General features: G+C 42.6%; 2 protein-coding genes and 3 non-coding genes across 18 annotated transcripts; 2 read left to right on the top strand and 3 right to left on the bottom strand.

Moving 5' to 3' along the window:
• Positions 1-64: 64 nt before the first annotated feature.
• RpL37A (Ribosomal protein L37A) lies at positions 65-1,163 on the bottom strand. Of its 3 annotated transcripts, none has more exons than NM_001201762.1 (4): positions 1,090-1,163; positions 963-1,017; positions 765-893; positions 65-511 (listed from the first exon to the last, which is right to left on the bottom strand). In NM_001201762.1, exons 2-4 carry the CDS (start codon positions 963-965, stop codon positions 365-367), a joined length of 279 nt encoding a protein of 92 aa, NP_001188691.1. In that variant the 5' UTR covers positions 966-1,017; positions 1,090-1,163; the 3' UTR covers positions 65-364. The 3 variants fall into 3 exon arrangements, with proteins under 3 accessions (NP_001188691.1, NP_524781.1, NP_723060.1); NM_080042.4 differs by having other exon boundaries at positions 216-511; positions 1,090-1,120; NM_164628.3 differs by having other exon boundaries at positions 216-511; positions 963-1,120.
• On the top strand, positions 1,011-1,233 carry asRNA:CR45305 (antisense RNA:CR45305). Its single transcript, NR_124078.1, has one exon.
• A 136-nt stretch (positions 1,234-1,369) lies between these two features.
• qtc (quick-to-court) lies at positions 1,370-11,305 on the bottom strand. Of its 12 annotated transcripts, none has more exons than NM_078756.4 (7): positions 11,130-11,305; positions 8,910-9,379; positions 4,871-5,250; positions 3,893-4,811; positions 3,726-3,824; positions 2,901-2,993; positions 1,370-2,023 (listed from the first exon to the last, which is right to left on the bottom strand). In NM_078756.4, exons 2-7 carry the CDS (start codon positions 9,375-9,377, stop codon positions 1,817-1,819), a joined length of 2,166 nt encoding a protein of 721 aa, NP_523480.2. In that variant the 5' UTR covers positions 9,378-9,379; positions 11,130-11,305; the 3' UTR covers positions 1,370-1,816. The 12 variants fall into 12 exon arrangements, with proteins under 12 accessions (NP_523480.2, NP_001014467.1, NP_723059.2 ...); NM_001014469.2 differs by having other exon boundaries at positions 1,467-2,023; NM_001273154.2 differs by lacking the exons at positions 8,910-9,379; positions 11,130-11,305 and adding an exon at positions 6,049-6,108 and having other exon boundaries at positions 1,539-1,767; positions 1,821-2,023.
• mir-2495 (mir-2495 stem loop) lies at positions 3,436-3,550 on the bottom strand. The gene has a single exon (NR_047892.1). It is a non-coding gene; the product is annotated as a mir-2495 precursor RNA (primary transcript).
• asRNA:CR43820 (antisense RNA:CR43820) lies at positions 8,678-9,484 on the top strand. Its single transcript, NR_073722.1, has one exon.
• Positions 11,306-11,309: the final 4 nt, after the last annotated feature.

Raw genomic sequence — 11,309 nt, 5'->3', positions numbered from 1 at the left:
GGGATTAATAAGTTGGTGTCCATCATATGAGCTGACCACTGGACCAAAACTATAGAGGATGCCAAATCGAACTTCTCAGCTTTGCACACAGAACATAAATCACGAGTGCACAGAAGTATCATTTCCATATAACTAGCCAAAGGGGGAATTTTGGATTCGTTTTCGCACAACTTTCCAACTTAGTTTTCCACTTAAATAAGCATCACTTGCGCATACTGTTAAAAGTAAAAAACATTTTTTTTTATTTTCACATGACCGGCACGGCGCAAACCACAGGAAAATCGCGTTGTCAGATTAAAACTACGGGAGCTAGCATAGCGGAGCATTCAATTAGATGGTTCCATCATTAATGATCCGTTTATGTTTACTGTTCCTTGGTTTCACGCAGACGACGGACGGCGGATCGCACGGAGGCGGCGGCGGTGGTGGAGTACACCCAGGCGCCACCGGCGACGGTCCTTTTGCAGCGCTTGCAGGACCAGATGCCCACAACGGCGCGCTTCATGGAGTCCTGCGGATTAGAGATAAGATATGTTACTATCCATGGAAACTTTGGGTAATGCTTCTATTCGAAGAGAATTCTATAAATGGACATTTCTAGGTGACTTTAGGCCAATAATTCAAGATTCCACTTGTTGAATGGGTGCATGGAGTTGCTTTAGAAATGTCCACTGATAACATTCCGCCAACGATTTGTCACCATTTGGCGCTCCCTTTTTTGGGCCACCCTAAATGGGTTGCTCCATTTTGGGGCGCCAACTCACCTTGCCGCAGAAGGAGCAAGTGTACTTGCTGTGCTGGGTGATTTCCATCTTCTTGACCATCTTACGCAGGGAGGCACCATAACGGGTACCATATTTACCAACGATTCCAACCTTCTTGGTGCGCTTGGCCTGTCAATAAAAAAAAAGAGGGTTATGCGGTTAGTGTGCATTTCCGGATGGATTTTAAGGTAGCCATACCATTTTGCTGTTGTTGTTGGTGTGTTAGACACGGGAAAGATTCGCCAGCAGTATTCTGTGCACGTGAAAATGAGATAAATATAAATTAATAGGAAAAAAACGTGGAGCAACAAAATTGTACACTTACACGCCGGAAACGAAAAATCGAAAAGAGCGAAAAGTGTGACCGCCGCTCGATACAAGCATGATACCTCAAAATGTGGACGCGACAAGGTGTGAAACTTGGATGCGCAACTAGCTAAGAACTGAACCCAAATTTATCGAGATTTTGAAATCTCCTTTATATTTTCATAAATGCCGAAAATTTTCATAAAGTCCGAAATCAATTTTTATTTTCTCAAGTTGTGAAATAAAATTTCTATTATGCTTATGTATGCACCCAAATAAATAACGCCACTTAACAATTTACTCAGATTTTTCATTTATTTGCCATTAAAACTCCACTGAAACTCCACAAAACATGATGGTGTTATTCTCACTTGATTAGCTAGATCTACAAAAACTACGTAGATTTTGTAAAATTGTATTTATCTCAAGATGTTCGTATTTCATAAAAAGGACGTACTAGTATGCCTTAAGCCTTAGACCACAAAATATATATGTTCGTAAAAATTAACTTATGGGAAAATTTTATACACTTCGTTGCCAAAGAGAGAACTTAACACGGGCGCCTGCAAAATTTAACAAAATTATTCAGTTAACAAAATAAAATTGAAATTAATGCCGCCAGCCAATTAGCTGAAAACAATGCAATTTAGCGCGAACCAAAATCGTAGACATCGTTTTGCTCATTTTGGCGTGCAATCTAAGTGTTAATAATAAGTATACGCCATGGGTAACGACGAACAAGGACCTCACTTTGGCGTTCGATTGGCGGCGCTGATCTTCTGCTTCTCGGCATCGGTGAACTCGAGTATGCTCTCGATGGCCTGCAGATGGCCCTGGGAGTTCTCCTTGTCCGTGAGGAAGTAGAAGATAGCGCTCTTGAGGAACTGCAGCGTCACCTCCGGATCCACATGGGTGCGATTCTTCTGGGCTTCCAGCAGGCGGCGATAAATGGTCTAAATTTTGTTGGATTAGTTTCGTGTACATTTTTACAATAGTCCGGTTTAGTCGAGTGGAGAGAGAGAAAAAGTGCAAGAATAAGTGAAGAGAATTAGTCAGAATTTTTAGTATTCAAACGCAAAAATCGAAAGTGTGTGGTGGTTAGTCGTTGAAATCAAATGTATTTACAAAGGATTCGCTTTAATCTTGATAGTGCTATGCCATATGAACATTTAGGTTATAATGTTATGTATGTAACACTGAATAATTTTCGGGAGCGGTTATGGTTGTTTATTCTTACTTTTTCGATCTTTAATTGGAAGTTAACTTGAGGTGAACCACATGCTAAATGGATTTTAGATAGAGATTAGCTTTGGGTGTTTGGTCTCGAACCGAGATATACATATGTATGTATATGTATGTATCATCTAGCCATAGTGTCATGTGTGAATGATGTTGAACATACCTCTAGTTGTTACCTCTACGAAACGATGTTGTTCGAAAACAACAAGTACTTACAAAACAACGAAATAGATATGTTAAAATGGAAATCATTAAGGTGTTCACAAGATCTCAAAATTGTAGTTTCGATGTTAACCCAATAACCTTACCCTGTCCCATGAGCGCGAATGCGGATGAAAATGCTGGTTAGTCTCGAGGGTGTGGTGAGGTATGGGAGTTTTGGATGGTTTTTGGATGGTAGGACCCAATGTTCGATATAGCCAATGTGCGTGATCACAAATCATAGATTGCAACTCAAAATATGTCTTCATTTTTTTTTTTTTTGCTGGGGTAATTTTTCCATAATAACTTAAAAATTTAGTTTAGTTAGTAGGGATGATTAATTTTTTGGGTGGGGGTGTTGGGGTAGTTTTGGTTAGGGATATTACAAACCTTACGCGCGCCAAGTACCCACAAAGAAATCGCCTCTTTTGCAGTAAGGAGAGCATGATTACTGCCGCACTCTCTCATTCTGCACTCTGATGCCTACAAAAATAGTTTGTTTTTTGTTTGTTTTACGACAGAAATATTTGAAATTTAGAAATAGTTGTTGCTTTTATCGGTTAGATGAACTAAAAAGATACACAACTGAACCAAAGAGAAGTACGTAGATAGTTAGCTAAGGTCAAAGTCCAGCATGCGATTGGAACGTTTGGAATTGCTATTGGAATTGAAACATGAACGAAAGTGTGTCAACTGTACTCGGTTATGCATGCATGCACTTGCTTGCTCGCCGCACTCCACTACGTGACTGTACTTGGGCTACTCGAACTCGCAACGGAATGGAAATGAAACAAATTAAACGAATTGAACGTAAATGATGTCGCATTTAATGTAAGTTTAAGTGTGTAGTAAATCTTGCTAGAAAATTAGTTATATGCAAAATGATCTTAACAACTAGAAACGAAATTAAACGAAAATGTCGCTTGTGTCGATCGTAATCGAGCACTGATCGGCGGGCATTTCAATTAGGTGCCGCTTTTCCAGCCAGGCAAAGTCAGCCCAATTGAAGTGCCACGCCCACAAGCCAATGTGATCATACATGTATAATACATACGTATGCATGTATGTAGGTGATTCGAATGCGTGGTGTTCTTGTCGCGTTGTGTTCTTGTTGTTCTGGTGGCGGTGTCGAGCTAAGATGCCTCACGATGCAACAAAATGCAACACACAAAACAAAACCGAAAATAGGATGAGGAATATATTGAAGAATCTTACGCGTATGTTCTCCAACTCGTCCTGCGTGCTCTGCAACTGATGCAGTAGCTCATTGATCGACACCTTGCTCTCCGGTTGACGCTGTGCCAAATCCAGTGCCTGCAAATGGACATAGGATCATCCGCTATAACCGTTACGCATCATTTCAAATCCGAGTAAATGCCTACCTGATCCGCTCGAGAAATGCGCTCCGCCTCCTGTCCCTGCTGGTACATGTGCAGGTACATCTTGTTCTGCTTCTCCTCGTGCTCGATCAGCTTGCGCTGCAAATCCTCCAGCTGCTTCTCCAGCTCACGGATGCGCTGCTTGGCCTGCTCATAGTCGGGCACCATGTCCGAGTACCTGGTATTGCACTCGGCCAGCTTCTGGAGCAGCGCCTCCACCTTGTCGTTGTGGGATCGCTTCAGATCGCTAGTGGCGCTGTCCTGACTCCGAATGAGCTCCTCGATCCGATGCTCGTACATGCTTATCAGTTCCTGTCGCTGCAGCTCGTAGTTCTCCAGATTGCTGGCGGAATCACCGCCGGCTCCGCATCCCACATCCGCTTCTCCATCGGGCGTGGCTGTGCCGCATGCCTCGCTCTGCGTCTGCGAGTCCTTCGAGTGCACCGACGACATGGTTAGGTCCTCGAAATGGCCGGAGTCCGCGTAGGAGCTCTGCATCTCCGCCGACATCTGCATGGCCTGCAGTGAGTGGTTCGCCTGCTGCTGCTGCTGGCGGCTTAGATGGCGTGGACTGCCCTTTGCGTTGCCCTCGTCCACCATGTCGACGATGGGCGAGACATCCTGCGAGGTCTTCAGCTCCGCCTCACGCACGGTGACCGCATCGGAGGAGGCCGAACGCTCCTCCGGCGAACTGAGCGATGCCTTGAACAGGCGCAGCTCCACCACCTCGCGCGTCAGACGCAGCAGCTCCGTATCCTTCTGCTCCAGATCCTGTCGCGCGATGCACAGCAGCTCCTTGAGCCGCCGGATCTGGCGCTGTGCCCGCTGCGTGGGCGTCAGATAATCGGGTCCCACCTGACCCGCATAGTTGGAGCAATGCACGACGTACTTCATCTTGCGACCACTGAAGGTGGTGCCGTTCCTAAAAGTTAATCAAGGATTTATAGCATTTCATTTGCATTTAATTAAAGCAACACCTACCTGGCCACATAGGGATGCTCGCAGGACATCGTGGAGCGACCCGAAGTGGTGGTAGCGAACGAGTACATCGAGTCTATATCATCGTCCAGATAGGTACTGGGTGAGTCCGGTGTAACGGGCGGAGTCCTCGGAGAAATCTTGGACTCGTGCAGCGTGGAAAGTTTAACCTGGTTGGCCTTGACGCAGTTGCCCTGCCGAATGCAGCTGTGTGGCGTCTCTGCCACAGATGCAGCTACTCCGCTGGCCGGCGTTTGTGGCGTCTGCGGTGTCTGCGGTGTCCTGGGCGTCCTGGTGGTCCTGGGGGACGACTCCTTGTTGTTGCTGCTGCTGCTGGAGGTGCCACTGCTGCTGATGTCACTGCCGCCGTTCAACTGGAGAGACTGCATGATGGGAGATGGCAGACGGAGTATGGAAGATCGTAGACTGGTATTAGTAACTATCTTTCGCCGATGTGGTGGCTGCCCCTCGATATCTTAATCTTTCTTTCTTTTCTTTTTTTTTTTTTTTTTGCTTTTCAATTTTACACTCTTGTTTAACTGCTTAGCTATTTTCTAATTTTGTTGCGTGGTCGCTGGTCAGTCGTGCATGGGATTTTGTATAGATTTGGCAAGAAAATGGCAAAAAGTAGCCGCGTGAAATGCAGGGCAAGTTGGATTCGCATTTGCAACGCCCCTAAAAGCAATTTGTTGCCATAGATTTAACAAAACATTGGCGGCGGGCTTTGCTTACTTTCATTGTTGTGCTGCTCTCGAAAATCCCCTCCCTTTTTTTTATATATTTTTTTTTCTTGCAGCTCCTACGAATCGAGCAGCATTTTTGTGGTCAATTAACTGACCATTAGTCTGCGTTTTCCAAGGGGGGTATTAAGTATTTAGTTTTTAGCATTTTGCTAATCGGACTAATCGGACTAACCGACTGACTTAAATCGGTGGTGCTACGATTAAATCATTAAGTTCTGCAAATGATGCACGAATTTCTCCGATTTACAATTTATAACTGGAGCAAAATCATTTCAATAACTATTCTACCAAAGCTATTAGTGTTCACTGATTTTCTCTCAAGAATAGAAAAATGTACTCAGCTGTTTGAGAAGCCAACGCATCCTTTTTATTCGCCTTCTTAAATACACGTTTTGAGCACTTGACTAAAAACTTAAGAATCCTTAAATAAACACTTGCCATTGCGCCACTAAAATATTCTGTGAGTCCATATAAACTGAAATAAGGTGTTCTGAATGTGATTGAAAATGCACATAAGTTCTGATTACTACTGTACTTAAATATGAACTTTTTTTCAATATGAGTTTGTAAGCCCAACAAGTGCCCCCCTCCAATCAGTCAACTAATCATCTACTTTAACTAACTAGTGCATAAGTAAGTGAAAGGTTCATTGACATGGCGCACTGCATCGATTCTGTTGTGAAGAAGTGATTTAGCCCCCTTTTTCTGCCACACTGACCAACTTGTCAATTGGTCGACTGACAACGATTCGTTGACAGCGATTTGTTCGAATGGAAAGCAAATCTCTATAACTGCCACTGCATTCTAAGCATTCATGGTATGTTTATTTCATAATCAGTAATGGGTTTCTTGCTCCATTTAATTGCCCAAGTTCTGGGGAATATTTTTTTATGGCCTTACTGGTATGGCCAGCACTGGAGAAACTGTTTACGCACGGCTAAACAATGGCCAAAACCTGACTGGTTAAAGGGGGAATAATGGCCGGCAAACGGGGCCAGCACACACTTGGCCACGTAATAACCGACCCTTAGTTGCATTACGCACTTGAGGCCGTCTTTGAGCCATCAGAGGCTCTCACGTTTTCAGGCATCTAACTTGGCTAACACGGCGCTCAGGTGGGCATCAATCGAGCTGCTGACCAAGAAAAATCAATGACTTTGATTCCGAACGGAGGGGAGAGATGGGCGGACACAATGCAGGTGAAAAAAATGAAAAATATCAGAAGAAAACTCACGTAATGGCCCATTCAGCCGACTTGGCCAAGTGCCAGTTTGCACTATTTTGGTCACGTGTTGGCAATCAATTTTCGCTGCTTGTTTTGGCCAAGTTTTGTTTTTTATTTTTGGCTAAAACACAAAAGGACATCCGAGTCTTTGCATACTTTTCAGGGTCGCAAGGGGTGGAAAATTCAATGGGATACTAATGGCTTTTACACGCTACTTTGATCAATATTATTTCAACTACTTACTGAGCTTTCATTTTCTAACTAAAAAAGACTTAAAAACTTATCTGCCACTTTTTGCGATTTATGGTGGTTAAAGAGTGTTTCTTTATAACTGTATAAATCATCCCTAATTGCTGTAATTTCATGACAAGCAACGACGTTCAAAAAGCTCAACCACCTTGTTTAAAAAAGTTGAAAAAAACTGGTTTAAAAGCATTATGGTTTTAAGAAAAGAAGCTATTTGGACACAATTTTTGTGAAATATTTCCCATGATTTTCTATGTATGTACATAATTATGTATTCACACGTGCCACTTCCGTTCTACCCCAAAAATACAGCACATATTCAATGCTCCATTTTCGATGTAATTAGAACGTGGAGCGTAGAAAATCAATAACAATTATGAATAAATAAAGTGGAGGGGCCAACGAACTGGCACTTTTAATGATGGCTTAAAATACCTCGACCAAAGCGCGTAATTACCATTTATGAGCCATGGCCCTCAGTTGTTGGCTTCAATTAAAATCGCTCGCACACTGTACTTAGTAGGTACACTTGGGTACTTTGAGAACGCGAACTAAGCGAACAACAACAATGCACTAAAGGCAAAAATGCACGCTTGAATTGTTTAAACAATATCTGTGAGCCGAACCGCGAATCTTGTGAACGCGATGAGTGGAAAATATCAACTGAAACGCAAATCACTTGGCCAAGAAGCGAAGAAGAGAGCGAAGCAGGCGAAGAAGATACCAAAAAGGTGGTTAAAGCCAGAGGCGGAGAGAGCAAAAAAAAGAGCGGGGGGGGGTGTTGGTTGCTGGGGGTGGTACATATTGTGGCCCGTAAGCTGCGCACTTGCATTTCCTGTTCTCTCAACCCCCCGCGAATCAGAATCAGAAAACACAAACAAGCCGAAAATCAGCTGTTTCCTAGGTACAATTTGGCAAGCGGAACAAACGGAAGTGGAAACGAAACAGCTGGTACCAAACATGAAGGAAGGGGGGGGGGGGGGTTGAGAGAGAGGTTGAGTTGAAGGTACAGCGTGTGTAAGCTGTGTTTGTCTTTACCTTCTTTCTTTCTCCCTTTCTCCCATTTCCCCAGTATTATGCAAACTCGGCTTTGGGTTTCTTACTTGTTCCCTTCGCACGGTACAAATATATGTACATATATATATTTATGTACTGTATCTGGTTTAATGATCGCTGTCGGCGGGAAGAGCACAAAATTGTAAGCTGCGTGTCATCACGACATGAACAAAAGTGCAAGTGACAAAATGGCATTAGCCAGCTAAATCAATTAAATGTAACTTTCCAGGAAACTTGAAGCAAAACTTGAAACATGCCAAGTCATTACTAACTTGGCTAAAGCTGCAGGCTAAGGTAGGTTATAAACCTTTTCACTTAATATTTAATATCTTTATAAACGGTAAAAATCACATTTAATAAAAAATTACAAGCTATTGAAGAAAACAAACTATCTAGATAACAATCAATGCACTAGTCAGTTCTCAGAAAGTGTAAACTATCTTATAACCTGAAAGCCCACTCTTTCCAGGGTACCTAATAAGTCTAGAACAAACTTAGTTGCCTTTTCATGAGGTAAGCTAAACATATTTTGCCTTTCCAGTGGGAGTGTTTCATTGGGAGTGCTCCTGAATTCCCGGAAAATGCCTCTAGAGTTCCGTAGATAGTTTCGTAATACACTCATTACTTACCACAACGAGTGCGTATTGTGGTAGCCACCACCTCGTAACCTTTAACCCGCCGTGCGAGGGCGGCTCGTCAATTACCAGCAGTGAAAATCAATACAGAATATTGTGTAGTCCCACCGCCCACCAATCCACCTACAACAACTCACCAAATTTCGCGGCTTGCCGTTGGCCATGCTGCTGTTGCCCACCTTTGGAGCCAGTGCCTCCTTATCCAATGACAAGCACTGGGCGGCGTTGCATAGTGCCTCCGTGGAAGCCTCCACTTCCGGTTCCTGCTCCGTTTTGTGGCCTAAATTGCACCAGCTGCGATTACGCCTCAAGTGAACCGGGTGCGAACGCGTTTCGAGACTGGATGGGATCGCTGTGAGCTTGGCGCGCGAACTGAATCCGCCTCCGCCGGCTGGACAGTGCTCAGCCCGTAAACCGAGCTCTGCGGGATTCCCGCGCAGGCGCAGAGAAGCGGAACGCCGGAAACGCGCCACGGCGGGATGTGGAATGCGTGTGGGCGTTGTGGATGCCGTGTGCGAGTCCTCGGCGGAATCGTTGTCCTTCTCCCGCTGCACTTGCTCCTCCACCGCCGGCAGTGACGTCTCCAGCTGCAGCGACGTCATCATTTCTGCAGAGAGAGAAATAATTGCAAGATTACAGACGTGTTTTTAATCAAATTAAATGTTTGAACATGAAATGTTTGTTCAAGCTAGTATTAGCAACTAAAAAATTTAAATATAAAGACAGTTAACTAACCATTTTACTACTATGAAAGTGAAATGCAAAATTATGATTGGCAAAATGAGCTGCATACAAATTGAGCTAAAATCAATTTCTAATCACTGGTTGCACTTTCAAAATGTAAGCAATTTAATAATTGAATGCCTCGGATAAACGACTTCATTATCTTAAACGCTCGTCGGGTAATTAAAAAACTTTCTTCAGCCCGTAATTAATAATTACGATCTTCACTCCTTTCCGCTCGCCAATTGTTGCACTGATTTGCTGGGCAAATCCCAAATGAAAAGTGAAATTAAGCATTTTCCCAGACATGCAACTCTCAGGTTTTTGTTTTCGTGTTTTCTGTTTTTTTTTTCTTCAGTTTTTTCCTCCGCGGATAATTACGAAATTTGTTTGTTGAGATCTTTTTCGTTTTTGGTTTCTGTGGATTCAATGGTTTCAATGTATTGTATCTGCCTGTTCTAGTTACACAAGTTGATACGATCTCAAAGGTCTTTGGGTTAAATAATTTTTATTTTATTTGACACCTTAAAAGGTGCGAGAAATTCAGTTGAATATTTTCTGTCACTATCAGCAATTAAGTGAGACATCAAAGGTGATAAGAATTTCTGTGTCAGTTGGCAAATCAATGCGAAATCAAGTGTTATCTTTTTAAGCTTTCTGGCATTCTAGTTATTATAGACTACTTCAATTAAATATTATTTATAAGCATTTACCATTAATTTCTTATATTTAATTTCTACAATTTTAAAATCTCTTTGCAAGACCCCCAAAAACATTTCCCACATCCAAAATAATTGTTTTACCCATCTGACCCTTATTATCTTCTCTGTTTCTTTGGGATTCCACTGCCACTTTTGGTAGCAATTAGAGCGACTATCATTGTAAAGTATTTCCGCTCATTTCTTTCAAACTCAGACGGCTCCAACAAAATGTTCAGTTTTGGGCGGTTTTGGGTTGAGTTAGGCCATAAAAGGTCAATTTCACAGCTGAACAAACGTGTTTTTCTCCACTTTGTTCCCCCCCCCCCCTTTAATATCGGCTATGTGCTTATTTGCCACGTTTTTGTAACCAGATTGAGTGCATTCACGTCATTTCTTCGAACGGGATTGATTTAAGCGTTGACAAGGTCAATGGATAGCGTTTAAGATGCCCAAGTCAGATGTGAAACTATTTAATCAATGGCGAAATGGAGCACGTTTCTTTTGTTTTCGGCCTAAGCAAATACCAAGCAGCTGTTTAAGTAATTAAAAGTACACAGAGCGAAAAATTTGCTGAGTTCACTAGCCACTAGAATAATAATACTTACTTTATATGTGAGAGTAAGAACTCAAAGATACATTAGTTTAAAGTAATCATTTGGAATTACTACTCGTTTGATTTACTCGATTTAAGCACACACATTATTACCGAATTTTATTTTTTGTGTACTAATAGAACACACACACCCCCTGTAAAAAAAAAGCTCTCTAAGTTCGAGTCTCTCACTTATCAACAATAACAATTTTGTGGCTGTGTTTCGTTGGGTGATAAGAGGGCAAGTCAACAGCGAAATACAAAATCGACACAAATATGTCGGTCTCAGCTGAAATTCGCCACCTTTCAGCTAGAAGTATTCACAATTTGTATTTAATTACCTGAGTTTGGCTACGCTTGCGGCAAATGAGTGCACTATTTGCTCGCAATTTGTATGCGAATAATTGCAAATATCTTGAGCACAACGTTTAACCAAGCGAAAAGTATAAAACTATTAAACTTTAACAACAATTGTGTGGAGTGCGCGTGCTGGAGGCGAGCGACAAAATGCAACTGAAGCT

This window comes from Drosophila melanogaster, chromosome 2L (genome assembly GCF_000001215.4).
Source record: "Drosophila melanogaster chromosome 2L".
Lineage (NCBI taxonomy): Eukaryota > Metazoa > Arthropoda > Insecta > Diptera > Drosophilidae > Drosophila > Drosophila melanogaster.
The sequence above is the reverse complement of the archived record's forward strand: the minus strand, read 5'-3'. Positions and strand labels throughout refer to the sequence as shown.